The sequence below is a fragment of the Sardina pilchardus genome, chromosome 17, assembly GCF_963854185.1.
Source record: "Sardina pilchardus chromosome 17, fSarPil1.1, whole genome shotgun sequence".
NCBI lineage: Eukaryota > Metazoa > Chordata > Actinopteri > Clupeiformes > Clupeidae > Sardina > Sardina pilchardus.
The window spans coordinates 26,834,290-26,846,789 of record NC_085010.1 but is presented as its reverse complement, the minus strand read 5'-3'; the positions used below and the strand labels follow the sequence as shown (position 1 = coordinate 26,846,789).

At 45.8% G+C, this 12,500-nt stretch overlaps 1 protein-coding gene across 7 annotated transcripts in view; it reads right to left on the bottom strand.

The window, feature by feature from the left end:
* osbpl8 (oxysterol binding protein-like 8) overlaps positions 1-12,500 on the bottom strand; it is a 99,400-nt gene that overhangs the window by 71,658 nt on the left and 15,242 nt on the right. For all 7 annotated transcript variants that reach the window (XM_062517672.1, XM_062517676.1, XM_062517677.1 and 4 more), the window contains one exon: positions 6,532-6,626. In XM_062517672.1, the coding sequence (XP_062373656.1) occupies positions 6,532-6,576 (45 nt within the window). In that variant the 5' untranslated portion in view covers positions 6,577-6,626. The remainder of the gene's footprint in view (positions 1-6,531; positions 6,627-12,500) is intronic.

Sequence of the window (12,500 nt, the reverse complement as noted above, 5' to 3'; positions counted from 1 at the left end):
AGATTGTGTGAGAAATGCGATCCTGACTAATGGCTTTGCTGTTAAACAACAGTGTTTACTCTCCTTCAAGGGCTCATTTCTCCCTCCACCAGTCTGCTATCACACACACGTACACACACACACACACACACACACACACACACACACACACACACACACACACACACACACACACACACACACACACACACACACACACACACACACACACACACACACACACACACACACACACACACACACACACACACACACACACACACACACACACACACACACACACAGTGCTTCAAGGCAAGGCAAAGCTAGGCCTTTTCCTCCAAATAGAGGCTGAAGAACAGATGGTTAGGTCACATGCTCGTTTCCTTTGCTGCATCATAGACTGTACAAAACAGTCTGCAACACGTTGTCAAAAGGTCATAACCAAACCTTCACCTAACAAGAACAAATTATCATACGTAGCCTACTGTAAGTGGCCGCCTTCACCTGATGACAGATGTCCTATTTCATACTAGCTACATGTGATATCGTTTGCCACAACAGCTTCCCAGTACATGTCTCAGTCTAAGTGTCAGTATGTATCAAACACAAAGTACGTCGCTATGACAATAAAAAGACACAACAACGTACGTGTTGCATCACTGCATGAGAATCATGAGAACACATGAATGTGTGTGGACACTGACAGCATGAGGTACTATGCCTGTGTACTGTATCAGCTGCAATGGCAAGATTGTGAAATGGCTGTACGAGTATCATGACATAAAACAGTGGCAATGATGAGGTCACACACTGTCCCACCACTGTTCATAGTGTGCATATAACCAGCTCAAAACCCACACCCCCAAGTCTAAATCCAATTGGGTTAGAGAGTCAGGGTTAGAGAGTGTTAAGGTCTCACACAGGTTCTCCATGATGTCATTGTCACCATGGTTGCTGTTGAAACACTGGCGAATATTAAGACCCAAACTGTCTTTCGCTCCTGTTCATTTAGGCAATTTGGTTTCCCATCGCGACATTCATTCATCCAGACCAGTCTGGTCGTTTGAAAATAAAAAGAAGGCTAGCCAGGATCAAAACACTGGAGTCTCTTTCTTGTTGCCTTTTCTTCCCAATCTCACTTCAAATCTCCCTGAACTCAGAATTGAGGGAGATAGCACAGAGTGGAGGCAGAAAGTAAATCTTCTCTTTTTCTTGCAGGAACACACAAAAGCATACACACACACGCACACAACACACAACACACAACACACAACACACAACACACAAACACACACACACACACACACACACACACACACATCCTGAAGTCCAAGAAAATGCTCACATACACAGGGCAATCCTGTAACTGAATAGATGGCTACGGCATGCACGCTTGTTCTCACACACACACACACACACTCACACACACAAAAGGCAAAACCAATTTGCATAGCCACAAAACGTCAGCCTTTCCCACACTCTCACTGAGCTCCGAGATGGAGAGAGAGAGAGAGAGAGAGAGAGAGAGAGAGAGAGAGAGAGAGAGAGAGAGACAGACAGAGAGAGAGAGACAGACAGAGACACAGAGTGTGTGAGCTGTAGGAGGGGATAAAGTGTTCCGGCTCAGACCTAAGAGCTCCTCCAGTGCCCCATGCCACCAAGCGCCCGGGCCAGGAGTGCCCGCCTGGCGCCCCCGAACCCAACCCTGCCGCGCTAGCTAGCGGAGCTCATTTGCACCAGAATGCCAGCTGCCGCATTCAGAGGCCCCCGTAGAAGTGGATCCAAGGCGACTCATGACGCAAGCAGCCTCCCCAGGCTTGACAGACAATAAAACGAGGTTCAGACTTTTTTTTCCGCTTTTTTTCCTTTTCTCAGGCTAAATTGCCATCGCTATTCATCCGCAAGTGCTACCATGGGTGCTAGTGTACAATGGGTAGTAGTGCGGTGAGAATTTGGAGAATGCTTCTCATGGAAGAATGCTTCTGCAGGACGAGCATCCACTCACTCTGTCCACAGTGCAGGACCAGCTTCCACTCACTCTTACTGTGCAGAACGAGGTCCTGTAACTCATCCCAGGAAGACTGGAACATACATTTTTCTAGGCTCATAAAAGTGGGGAGGAAAAGAACAAACACTGCCTTCCCTACACAACAGGTCATGCCATTAAAAAAGTCTAAATGGGCGATTAGACTTAATGATAAAAGAATACGTTTCATTAATTCAAGCAGCTCTCTGCTTCATCAATTCATTTTCCATTAATAATGATTCTAGCCCCAGAGAGGGTGCGGAGCGATGCCTTTGGCCTTTTGCGCAGGGGATGTGCACACACACACACGTCTCTGTGGGTAAGACCTGGCTGACCCCACACTTCATCAGCATTGCGGTCATCCTCCGACAGGCTCTCACTCTCCCTCTCCCTCTCCCCGATACGACCCTCCAGAAAAGCCCTCACCGAGAGGGCACTCAGTGACCAGCCCGGGTGGGCACGAGCACAAGAGGGTGTGATGAGTGTTAGACCAGTGGCAAAGTGCCCCATCCCCCCTCCCCACACACACACACACACACACTTCTAGCACGCCAACACTTCTCAGATTGCACGTTCCATCCATCTCCCGAGTCGACAGCAGCGGCAGCAGGACAGGATAAATGATTGACCTCCACCCCGCCAACCTCCCACCGCCTCCACCTGCTCCGCCTCAGCGATCGGCGCTCCGACGATTCGCTTAAAAACACCAGCACAGCTCCAGTGAATAATGAGGATGCGTTCCTGTACACTAGGGACCATAGTGTGTGCTGATGTACAGGGTTTACTGATTTCGTCGGTTCCTTCAGGCTGGGACTCGTCACTGTAGCTGTAGCTGTCGCCACGTCAAGCCACATGACTTGGCACATTTAGGCGGCAAAAAGCTGGCACTGCAAAAGCCGCACCATCATTCATCTCCCTGCACAGTCAATGGCCGGTGATGAGGCCGCGTAGTTGACCTTACACCCTGTCTACATCCTGTTTAAGAACAGGCGACTACATGTGGCGGTGGTGTTGCAGGATCCCGTCTGCATTTTGTTGCACTTGTCACTGCTGTTCAGCCCATGTTAGCCCTTCAGGCTTGCTTTCTTATCAACAGGAAAACAGCTTCCTGCTATACAATACTCAGAGCTGCATGACCAGCAGAGTTTCACAGACCAGTACAAACAGCAATCTTCATTGCATCATCTCAAGAATACACACATCCAGCTGCCATAATAAGGACATTACACTTCCCCACAAACAAAGTGTATATATCCTCTTACACAATTTAATGTGTGAGAGAAAGAAGGAACTTCAATCCATGAACTCCAAGTTCAACAATTCTATGCGCCTGGTAAAATTTTTTTTTTAAAAATCATCATACGTCTCTCAGACCCCTAATCTCAGGCGACAGGTCTGAAAGGAAGGCTCCTTGTAGAGGATAAATACGCAGCTCCGTTACAGTTCTAAACCTCCCTATACGGTGGAGACAGTCTGGGGACGCCAGGTCATGACTCATTGACTCAACACCTAATCTTTAGCTGCCGCCCCCTCCGCCTCCACACGCACGCAAGCTCTAACGCCTTCCATCGCCTTTGATGGCATCTACTTGCGACTCAGTATCGACCTGTGGATTCCACACGCCACGGGGTGACGAGGAGGTTGGTTGCAGGGCAGCAGAAGCTAGCATTAGCCCGTTAGCGCCTCACAAGCGGGATCGTTGCCATGCTTGGCTGCACCCTGCAGAGTAGCCAAACCCTTGAAAGGGTGGACCGCATTAAAATGATCTGATAACGTTCAGCCTTGGAAGGAAAGAAAGATACTGAGGGGCAATGGGAAATGAAATTACATAGAAAATAAATAAATAAATAAATAAACGAATACATAAATAAAGGATTTTCAGTTGGGTGGACATATCAGCTTGAGAGGAAGAAGAAAAAAAAGATTATTGCCTTTCCAATAAAGATGACCGGTAGGTCTCAAACTTTTTTGATGACTAAGAGAGGAGAAAGTGTGAAGTTCAATTCCTCCTGATTGATGGAAATAACCCTGAGCGGCAAAGTAACACCATTTTGTCGATTCCTATTCAGAGCGCAATTTGCTGCATCTTAGGCAATCAATTAAAGCCTTATTGTGCTGTAAACACTGAGAGATCCAGCCCTGGTGTTAACGGAGGGGGTATGTCATCAGCAATGGAGAAGTGGGAGTCAGGATGAAGCATCACTTAAAGACAAAGAGTACTTCAACTGTCGATGGTATAGCTTTGCTATGAACAAAATCTTAAGCAGCAGAATAAATAGCCAAGTGATGGTCGGGACCTGATTGCTAACAGGTCAGGGGTGCCTGGCCAAGGGATCAAAATACCTCAGTCAGATGAAATGCAGTGAAATCCCAGCCAACTGAATCAGATACAAGATTGTCTTCCCCTGAGTCTGTGGAGCTCTATGTTGAGAAATTACTTCCAACACAATAATCCATTGAATCTATAACTGTGTGAAGGACAAGTTGAGGCAGAGGGAAAGGGAGAGAGAGAGAGAGAGAGAGAGAGAGAGAAAGAGATAGAGAGGTATCAAAAGAAGAGAAAGAGACAGAAAGAGAGACAGACTATCACCGTTGTTGTTGTCTCAGCCATCAGAAGTCATCCTTTCTCATTAGCGAGGTGCCCTATGAGCTGGGTAGGATTATGACGGAAATGTCGAGAATACCAATGCTGCCGCTAGCTGCAACCCAGCACCCAGATCTGTGCCGCAAGAGGCCTGACACTGGAAGATTGTCGGCTGCTAACAGCTGCTAACTCAAAGTCACCATGACACAAACACAACCCGACGCAGAGCATGGAAGCAATGATACAGCCGTCAAAGCTGTCGATATGTCCGTCGCACATCACACAAGGGGATTTTTCTCAATGTCTACGCCGACTGTATATCTCCCCCTGTGTATTTCATGCGGCGGATTCAAGGATTTACCCGAAGGTAATACTAAGCCTGAGAATGTGCACCTCGACAGCATAGAAATCAGACGTCCGTTGTGACTGTGCCCTTTGAAGGTAAAACTCTGTGCCGGTGTCGTATTACTGCCGTTCCCCAGGCACAGCACCAGCTCTGATACGATGTGTGTGCTCGTGGGCTACACTCAGGATGTGGAAAAAGAAGGAGAGAGACACAGAGAAAGAGAAGAGAGAGAGAGAGAGAGAGAGAGAGAGAGAGAGAGAGAGAGAGAGAGAGGAGAGAGAAAGGAGAGAAAGCAGAGAGAGAGACACAGAAAGAGAGGAGAGAGAGAGAAAGAGAGAGACAGAGAGAGAGACACACACAGAGAGGAGAGAAAGAGAAAGAGAGAGAGAAAGGAGAGAAAGAGAGAGAGAGAGGAGCTTGTGTGGCGCCCTTGCTGCTGTGCCCTTTGTGTCAGCCTTGTTTGTGCACGTGTGATGAGAGAACAGTTGATAACTAGAAACTGTGAGTGTGTTCGTTTACGATTACTTTGCCTTTGTGTGTGTGTGTGTGTCTGTCTGTCTGTCTGTCTGTCTGTCTGTGTGTCTGTGTGTGTGTGTGTGTCTCTGTGTGTGTGTATTTGAGATCCCGCACCCTAGTGTGACGCACAAAGGGATGACATCTGGGGCAATCTGGGAAACACCTGAGGCCCCCACTGTGTTTGTGTCAAATTAAGCCATCCAGTAAAAGGTCACCGAGGACCACAAACCCCATGGAGACAAGGCAGAAAAAAACAAGAAAAAGGACAACATATTTGCCTAGTCATTGCCTTCAGCCTCTTGAGAGAAAACCTCATCTTCATCGACTGGCCTGGGTACCTCAGTATTGAAATGGGACACCCTTTTAATGTTTTAACTCAAATAGCGTGGAGAGGAAACAGATTCTAATTTCGTCATTTAGTGGCACACACCCACACCTTCCTCATCTCTCTCCTGTTCCCTAACGCCAATGATCATCTCATTAGGATACCTTAAGTGATCTTAAAGGGCTGTAATATCTTTAGCATAGCAAGTCATTTACCCTTGGGGATCAATAAAGTATTCTATCTATCTATCTAATGGCGTTCCACAGTAAGAGTAGCTATGCGTTGCTGTCTCATTGGTTCCCTTGGTTGGCGATCATTAGCGCTAGCACGAGCACTTCTGCTTGTTTTTCATGGCAGGTGGGAGGCTTATACTATGCTGATGACCTCATTACGTTCCACTGTCTTTAGCGTTAGCAAAGGAGGACATGACAGCGGGAGAGATCTGAGGAGGGGAGGCACCGAGTCGTGACCCGGGAGGGACGGGGAGGGGAGGGTTCAGGGTTGGTGCAAATGTCAGCCGCCCAAATGGCAATGGGAGCTCAGGGAATGTCTGGCGAGCCAGCCAGGGCGACCATGAGAAGGTGTGAAAATGTGTCTGTGTGCCATTTTGTTTTTGTCTGATGGTCTGTGTGTGTGTGTGTGTGTGTGTGTGTGTGTGTGTGTGTGTGTGTGTGTGTGTGTGTGTGTGTGTGTGTGTGTGTGTGTGTGTGTGTGTGTGTACAGATACGGATGACAGACTGCCGTGTACTCACCAGAGCTTTCTCAGGTTCCCCCTGGGACTCAGAAGAAGACTCCATTTTTCCCACTCTGCCTCAAAACCCTCAGAGCTGCTCAGAGACCCGCATGACTGCAACAGCCGAGAGAGAGAAAGAGAGAGAGGGAGAAAGAGAGAGAGAGAATGTTTACAAACACTTATTCATCCAAAAACTCATTCCAGTATTACTTGCTTACAAGCACACATACTACTTTCACATGAGGAAACAAGCACACTAATATCCGCATTTCAAACAAACATACAAAGACGCAAATGCAGAGTTTTAGACACTGAAATGCTGATGCATGGATACATACACATGGTGTGGAATTTGCAGAATTAGACACATGTGGAAAGCATCATGTTTTCTAAATGCTCACTTCCCACATGTGCACACCCACACAGACAGAAGCAACTAACATGCTCAACTGATATCACACGACAGGAGGCGAAATTTGTCCAACTTCGCACGCACACACACCCACCCACACACAGACAAACACACAGAACAGACCACAACAGATATAAGATAAACTGGCATCCCAGCATCTTAGCTAAACATAAAGTTATGAGCCAGCTCATGTTGAAAAAATGTGAAAATCGTGCCAGCTGACAAGGAGACAAAGACGAGATACCCCAGAGTGAGGAATTCACCAGAACAAATGGCCAGACACAAAGACCTGCCTCATCTCTGCTGTGTAGGATTCAACACCGCAGTGGGGGCATAGGGCACAAAGGGAAGACCCAAGACTTCACCTGGCTCTCAGAAACATGTCCAACCAAGTTTTCATTGCACCATTCTGAAACCACTCTTCCTCCTTCTCCATAGTTCAAATTCAAATTTATTTCATTTATTTATAAGCATACCATCAAACACAATGGTCCTTCAAAGTGCTTCACATCATAAATATATGACCAACGATGACATTATGAAGACATTGGTGCTCATTGAGCTCAATGCAAATCAAACCAGATAATAGGCTAACTGAAAAAAACACCATGTCAACCTCTACTAGCACTCTCAAAATATCACTTTGAACTTAATTTAAGAAGACTTTGACTTATTTCAAGGAGTCTTATCAGTACAAATTTACTCAACGCACAGAGAGACGAGAGACAAAATCTGCTCGTTTTAAGGATGAGATGTCTTAAAATAAATCAAACTCTTGTCAAATTACTAGAAAGTCCTAGGCAAGTCTCTTTATACTGAAAATAATAGCAACCAGATGATTTGATCTCGATATAAGATTGATAACACTTGGCTAGATTTTATTTGATAGCTTTTGCAGTGTCTGGAACCCTACCTGGCATTGAGCTTTTCTCTGATACACTGGTGCCGAAAGTGATCCCCAGTGCCTGCTACAAAGGGTCAAACATTCTAAGAACACTTACTGAGAGTGCAATATAGTAGACAGGTAGAAGATGCTGCCATGTGTAAAGAACTGCCCTAAAGGAAAAGCTGCGGCAGCAGCATAGCATAGCACAGTGTAGTGCATTCTAGTCACTGTTAACACATACTGTATATCTAGGATGTCAAATGTCGAGTGCTGCTCATTTCCAAGAAAGAAGCAGCATGAGACCTCCATTGACAGCGATTAGCTTTGACACCCAGTGGCACAAAATTCTTTGAGAAGCTGCGTAGATGAGTGGGCGGTGAAACGCAACGTTTCTGACACTTCTCTAAAATTAGCTTTTTCTTCAGAATTGTCCTCACCCCCTCCCTAAAGCATACAGAGAAAGACATACACACACACACACACACACACACAAACAATGTATTGACTGGCAGCAGCCACTTCAAGGCTGATTGAGCAACATGCTTGATTTCTTTCAAAAAAAGTTCTTGAGGCTGTTAATGGAGATTTATGTCTGCCGTTCAAATTGAATAAATATTCATTCTCCTCCCCGTGGTGGTTGCCCCCCAAAGCAACACTCCTTCATCCAGAAGCAAAGGGGCTGATGCAAGAATACACTGACAACTGTAATGTCCAAATCCCTGTGTACCGTAATGACTAAACGACACTCACTTTTATCACCTAAAATGGTGGCCTCAGTCTAGTTAACTGGAAAACCTAAGATGACAGGAAAATGGGTTCAGCAGTACCCAGCTTCCAGGTATGGTCCCCGAGACATCTTTTCTCGGAAAAAAAAGTGAAGGGTTTCTTTCACTGACCCATCGTGACACATTACAATGAGCAGGCGACAGGCAGGAGGTAAAAAAAATCAGAATCCATCCTCCCTGCTGACTTCAGCTGTTTCTAGTACCACCCATTATCTCCTCGGGCTGTAAAAGTGTGTGAGCTGAAATGTACCAAGGGCTAGCGAGGGAGTGGAACTGCTGCTGTCAAGTTGGCCCTCGGAGAAAATGACAAATGCTAAGGAGCAAAGTGAAAAGTTTTGTGTGAATCAGGGTTTTGTGACAGGGCATGGCGGAGCTTTGGGGATCATGCTCAGCTGGGAGCGCAAACTAAAAAAGTATAAATTCCAAGCCTCTGGAGGGGCATTAACGTCTCTTAAAAAATAAAAAAAAACGTGCACAGTAACAGTAGCACGTTGTCTAGCGATGACATCTGACTAAATCTTTCCGTTTATCTCATAGTCCGTCTGATGCAGTGCTACCAGTCATCGTCTAGCAGAGCAGGACAGATATTTGGCAAGCATCATATCACATTAGCACCTTTGGGCCGTTAAAAAAACACATGCTCCATAAGACTATCCTTCATGGCGACCTGCCAAGAGTAGCAATGATAACATGCACATACCTGAGATGTCAGTGATGTAACATCGGCTATTTCAATGTTAGAGGTATCATATACGGTCAAAGAATATTCTAGATTATTTTTGCGAGCTTTCAAACAGCTGGTTCACTACCTCTACCCTGCACTCCACGCGATCAGACCAATAACAGTGGGAGTGCCTAGCTGATAGGCAAACAACACGAAAGAAAAGCAAACATTATACAAACGAACAACAGCAGACTAGGCTCACAATCAGTCATATCAAAGATGGATTCACCTCTAAAAAGGTGAGGTAATTTGAGTTCAGTGCCACCCTCTCCTTGGACCAGCAGGCTTCCTTTCACCACCAAATAAATCGCATGAAGCCAAAGAGCCAGAACATTTCAATTCTATTTAGTTAGGGGTGTATAAGTCCAGCTGAACTGCACACTCCAGCCTTAATCCTCTATAGCTGTTCCATCTCTGCAGTGCCACTCCACTGTTGCCATATTAATAACACAAGCCATCATCTGCTTGCAGATTAGCGCTGCCTGTCTCACTGACCAGGTGCTGACCTGGTCAAGCTCTGGACTAGTGCAAGTGAACATTCACATGAATAATGGCTGTTCTCTGACACTGGTTAATGGCAAGGAGGGATTCCTCAATCCCATGAAATCCTCTGTTGGTGGTGGATGGTACAGTACCAGATGTCTTTTAAGACCCTGCGCCCATCTCTTCACTTACACTCAAAACTAAGCTACTGCAGTCAGATACACAAGGGAGATTTGAGCTATAAAACCAACAGCAGATTCCATGCTGTGCTCAAAACACAACCACCTCAGGGGGGGGTTGCAGTTCATGGGGTTTGCATGACACAGCATGACTCATCTGAAGATGTCATTGCCCCCCTGAGCAGCATCAACAGATATCCCATCACCAGCTAGGCCTCCAAAATCATTACAGAGACGCGTAACTACACCAGGCGCGTAACTGAAGCGTTCCATTCGCGGTGCGTCTGCTACAACAATTGGCTTCCACTGTAATCAATGGGAAGTAAATACACCAGACGTGATAGCGGTGAGTACCTTCAGAAAAAATAGACCAGTCTTCTTAAATGTTCAACGGAACACTTCAGATACATGACTGGTGTAGCTTTCTAGTTAGGCCTAAGAGGAACTATTAGCATGATGGAGGGACTAGGGCTCTAATGGCTCCAAGAAGTATTTAGGCAAAGTGAAATGCATAAATAAAAAGCTGTTTGCAGCATGACAAAATGTCTCGACTGAATAAGACTGCCCGTGTTCAAGTGAGCCTTACATATTCTTGGCGAGGCTTACAGCAACTGTGTTGCTATACAAGATTCCTTTAGTGCATGTGAGTGTACATCCGTGTGGGGAGGAATTAGGATTTCCTCGAAAAGTGCTCTAGTCCGCAAGGCTTAGCGGTGCTCTCCCGCTGCCTTTATGCAGCTAATTAACACAGCAGACAGAACATTACGAAGACAAAGGCCAGCGGTAGGTGAAAGGCTTGCATTTAATCAGACAATTTTGGCTAACACACATTTTTTTGTAGTGGGAGACATTTGAAGGGTAAAATTGGCTTTAATTGTCATCAACACAGCGGATTTGATGAGATAATGGCGTCACTGCACATTGTGACGGACTGTTATAAAGGCATAAATGATAAATTAGGCAAACAGTTATCTCCCCTCACAAAAATAGTTAGGGGTCAGAAACTTAGTGCTGACTATGTTCCACTTCCTCTTTCAACAATTTCTCAGGATACAGACTGATCATATAGAATATTGTTGAGGCTTTCCGACCATGACTTTGGGCTTCAGTAGAGGCCATAGTTCTGACCATCCTTCGGGTAATGGTTACGTCTTGGTGCACCGCAGTTAACGCTTCTGTTTTTGCTTGTCAATCCTTCTCCTTCGTTCAGTTTGCTGCGCAAATACTCAAGAGGACAAGGAACCTGTTATCGCTTGGTAGACCTTGAGCACACAGCTTGGGGAGCTTTCCAGAGGTTGTCTTAGAGTTGGGAAAGGCCATTATTCATCTCCAACGACAGTGGGAATTCCTGAGGTGGCATTCATGAGGTGGCAGTGAGATGGGAATTGGAGACACACTGAAGAAGTCGAGCTTCGGACCGACAAGCACAAAACGAACAGGGGAATTTCAAAAATGAACTCAAATGTACGAACACAAAACACTCACTCATACAGATGCACAGGCAGCACATGCCAGTAAAAATGACGGCTTGCGAGTGCAAAAAATAAAAAATAAAAAAAATAATGAGGTGCACTGGTGCGAATGACTTCAAAACTGTGCCATCACGACAACAGCGCCACCAGGAAAGAAATATTTTTCACCTGGTCTGATTAAACACAGAGGAGGAAGTGATCATATCATGAGACTGCACTTGAAATTTGGTCCTTCCATTCCAATTCTTGACACTGGTCGATAAGAACCACTTCCCATGGGCTTCTGTTCTTGATTTGACCATTGATTTACTGCCAGACACACAGACTGGCACAGAAAAAAAAAGGTGGGATGGCAGTTGAGCCTGATAGGGTGAAGTGCCAGTTTGGTCTACGTTAAGGGGATTCCATTGGCTAAGAGATGCCAGTCCTTGGCACTCCCTCCTGTTGTTGTCCAAGATGGAGGCCATTCCTCCAAGCATGAAATATGACTCGGCACTTTAACAGGATGAAGGGATCGATGCACAAAAAACAATCCCAGACTGAGGTGCAGCACCACTGAGTTAGTGTTAATTCTGTCTGACAGGACGAAGACGAAATATGTTTGTCAACAACCTTTTCTCCATCACTAAGATGAAATGACACCAACATCATACACCACTAACTGTGACGATATCAACATGCCATATTGCTGACAAGATGAGACAAGACTATAATATAGTTTGAAAAAAAAAACCTTCAAACGATATCAAACAATATTTTGTATCAACGAAATTTTTGTCACAAAGAGGCATGGGACAGATGGTAGGCCTATACTCCCCTATATTAAGCTACCGGCAATCAATATATTCATTCTGCTCAGCACATGGCATGGCAGACACAGCAGTTCCTGTTTCACATAAGTTGATGGTCATTTTGGCGCTCATGTTAACTGCTTAGAGCAGCCACACTGGACCTCTGTGTCACACACATCTCAGGCGAAGCTTGAGCCGTGCTGCAAGCGCAAGTCGGCTAGAGAACAGAAGTGGCGCCTGTTACATTCTGCCTGAG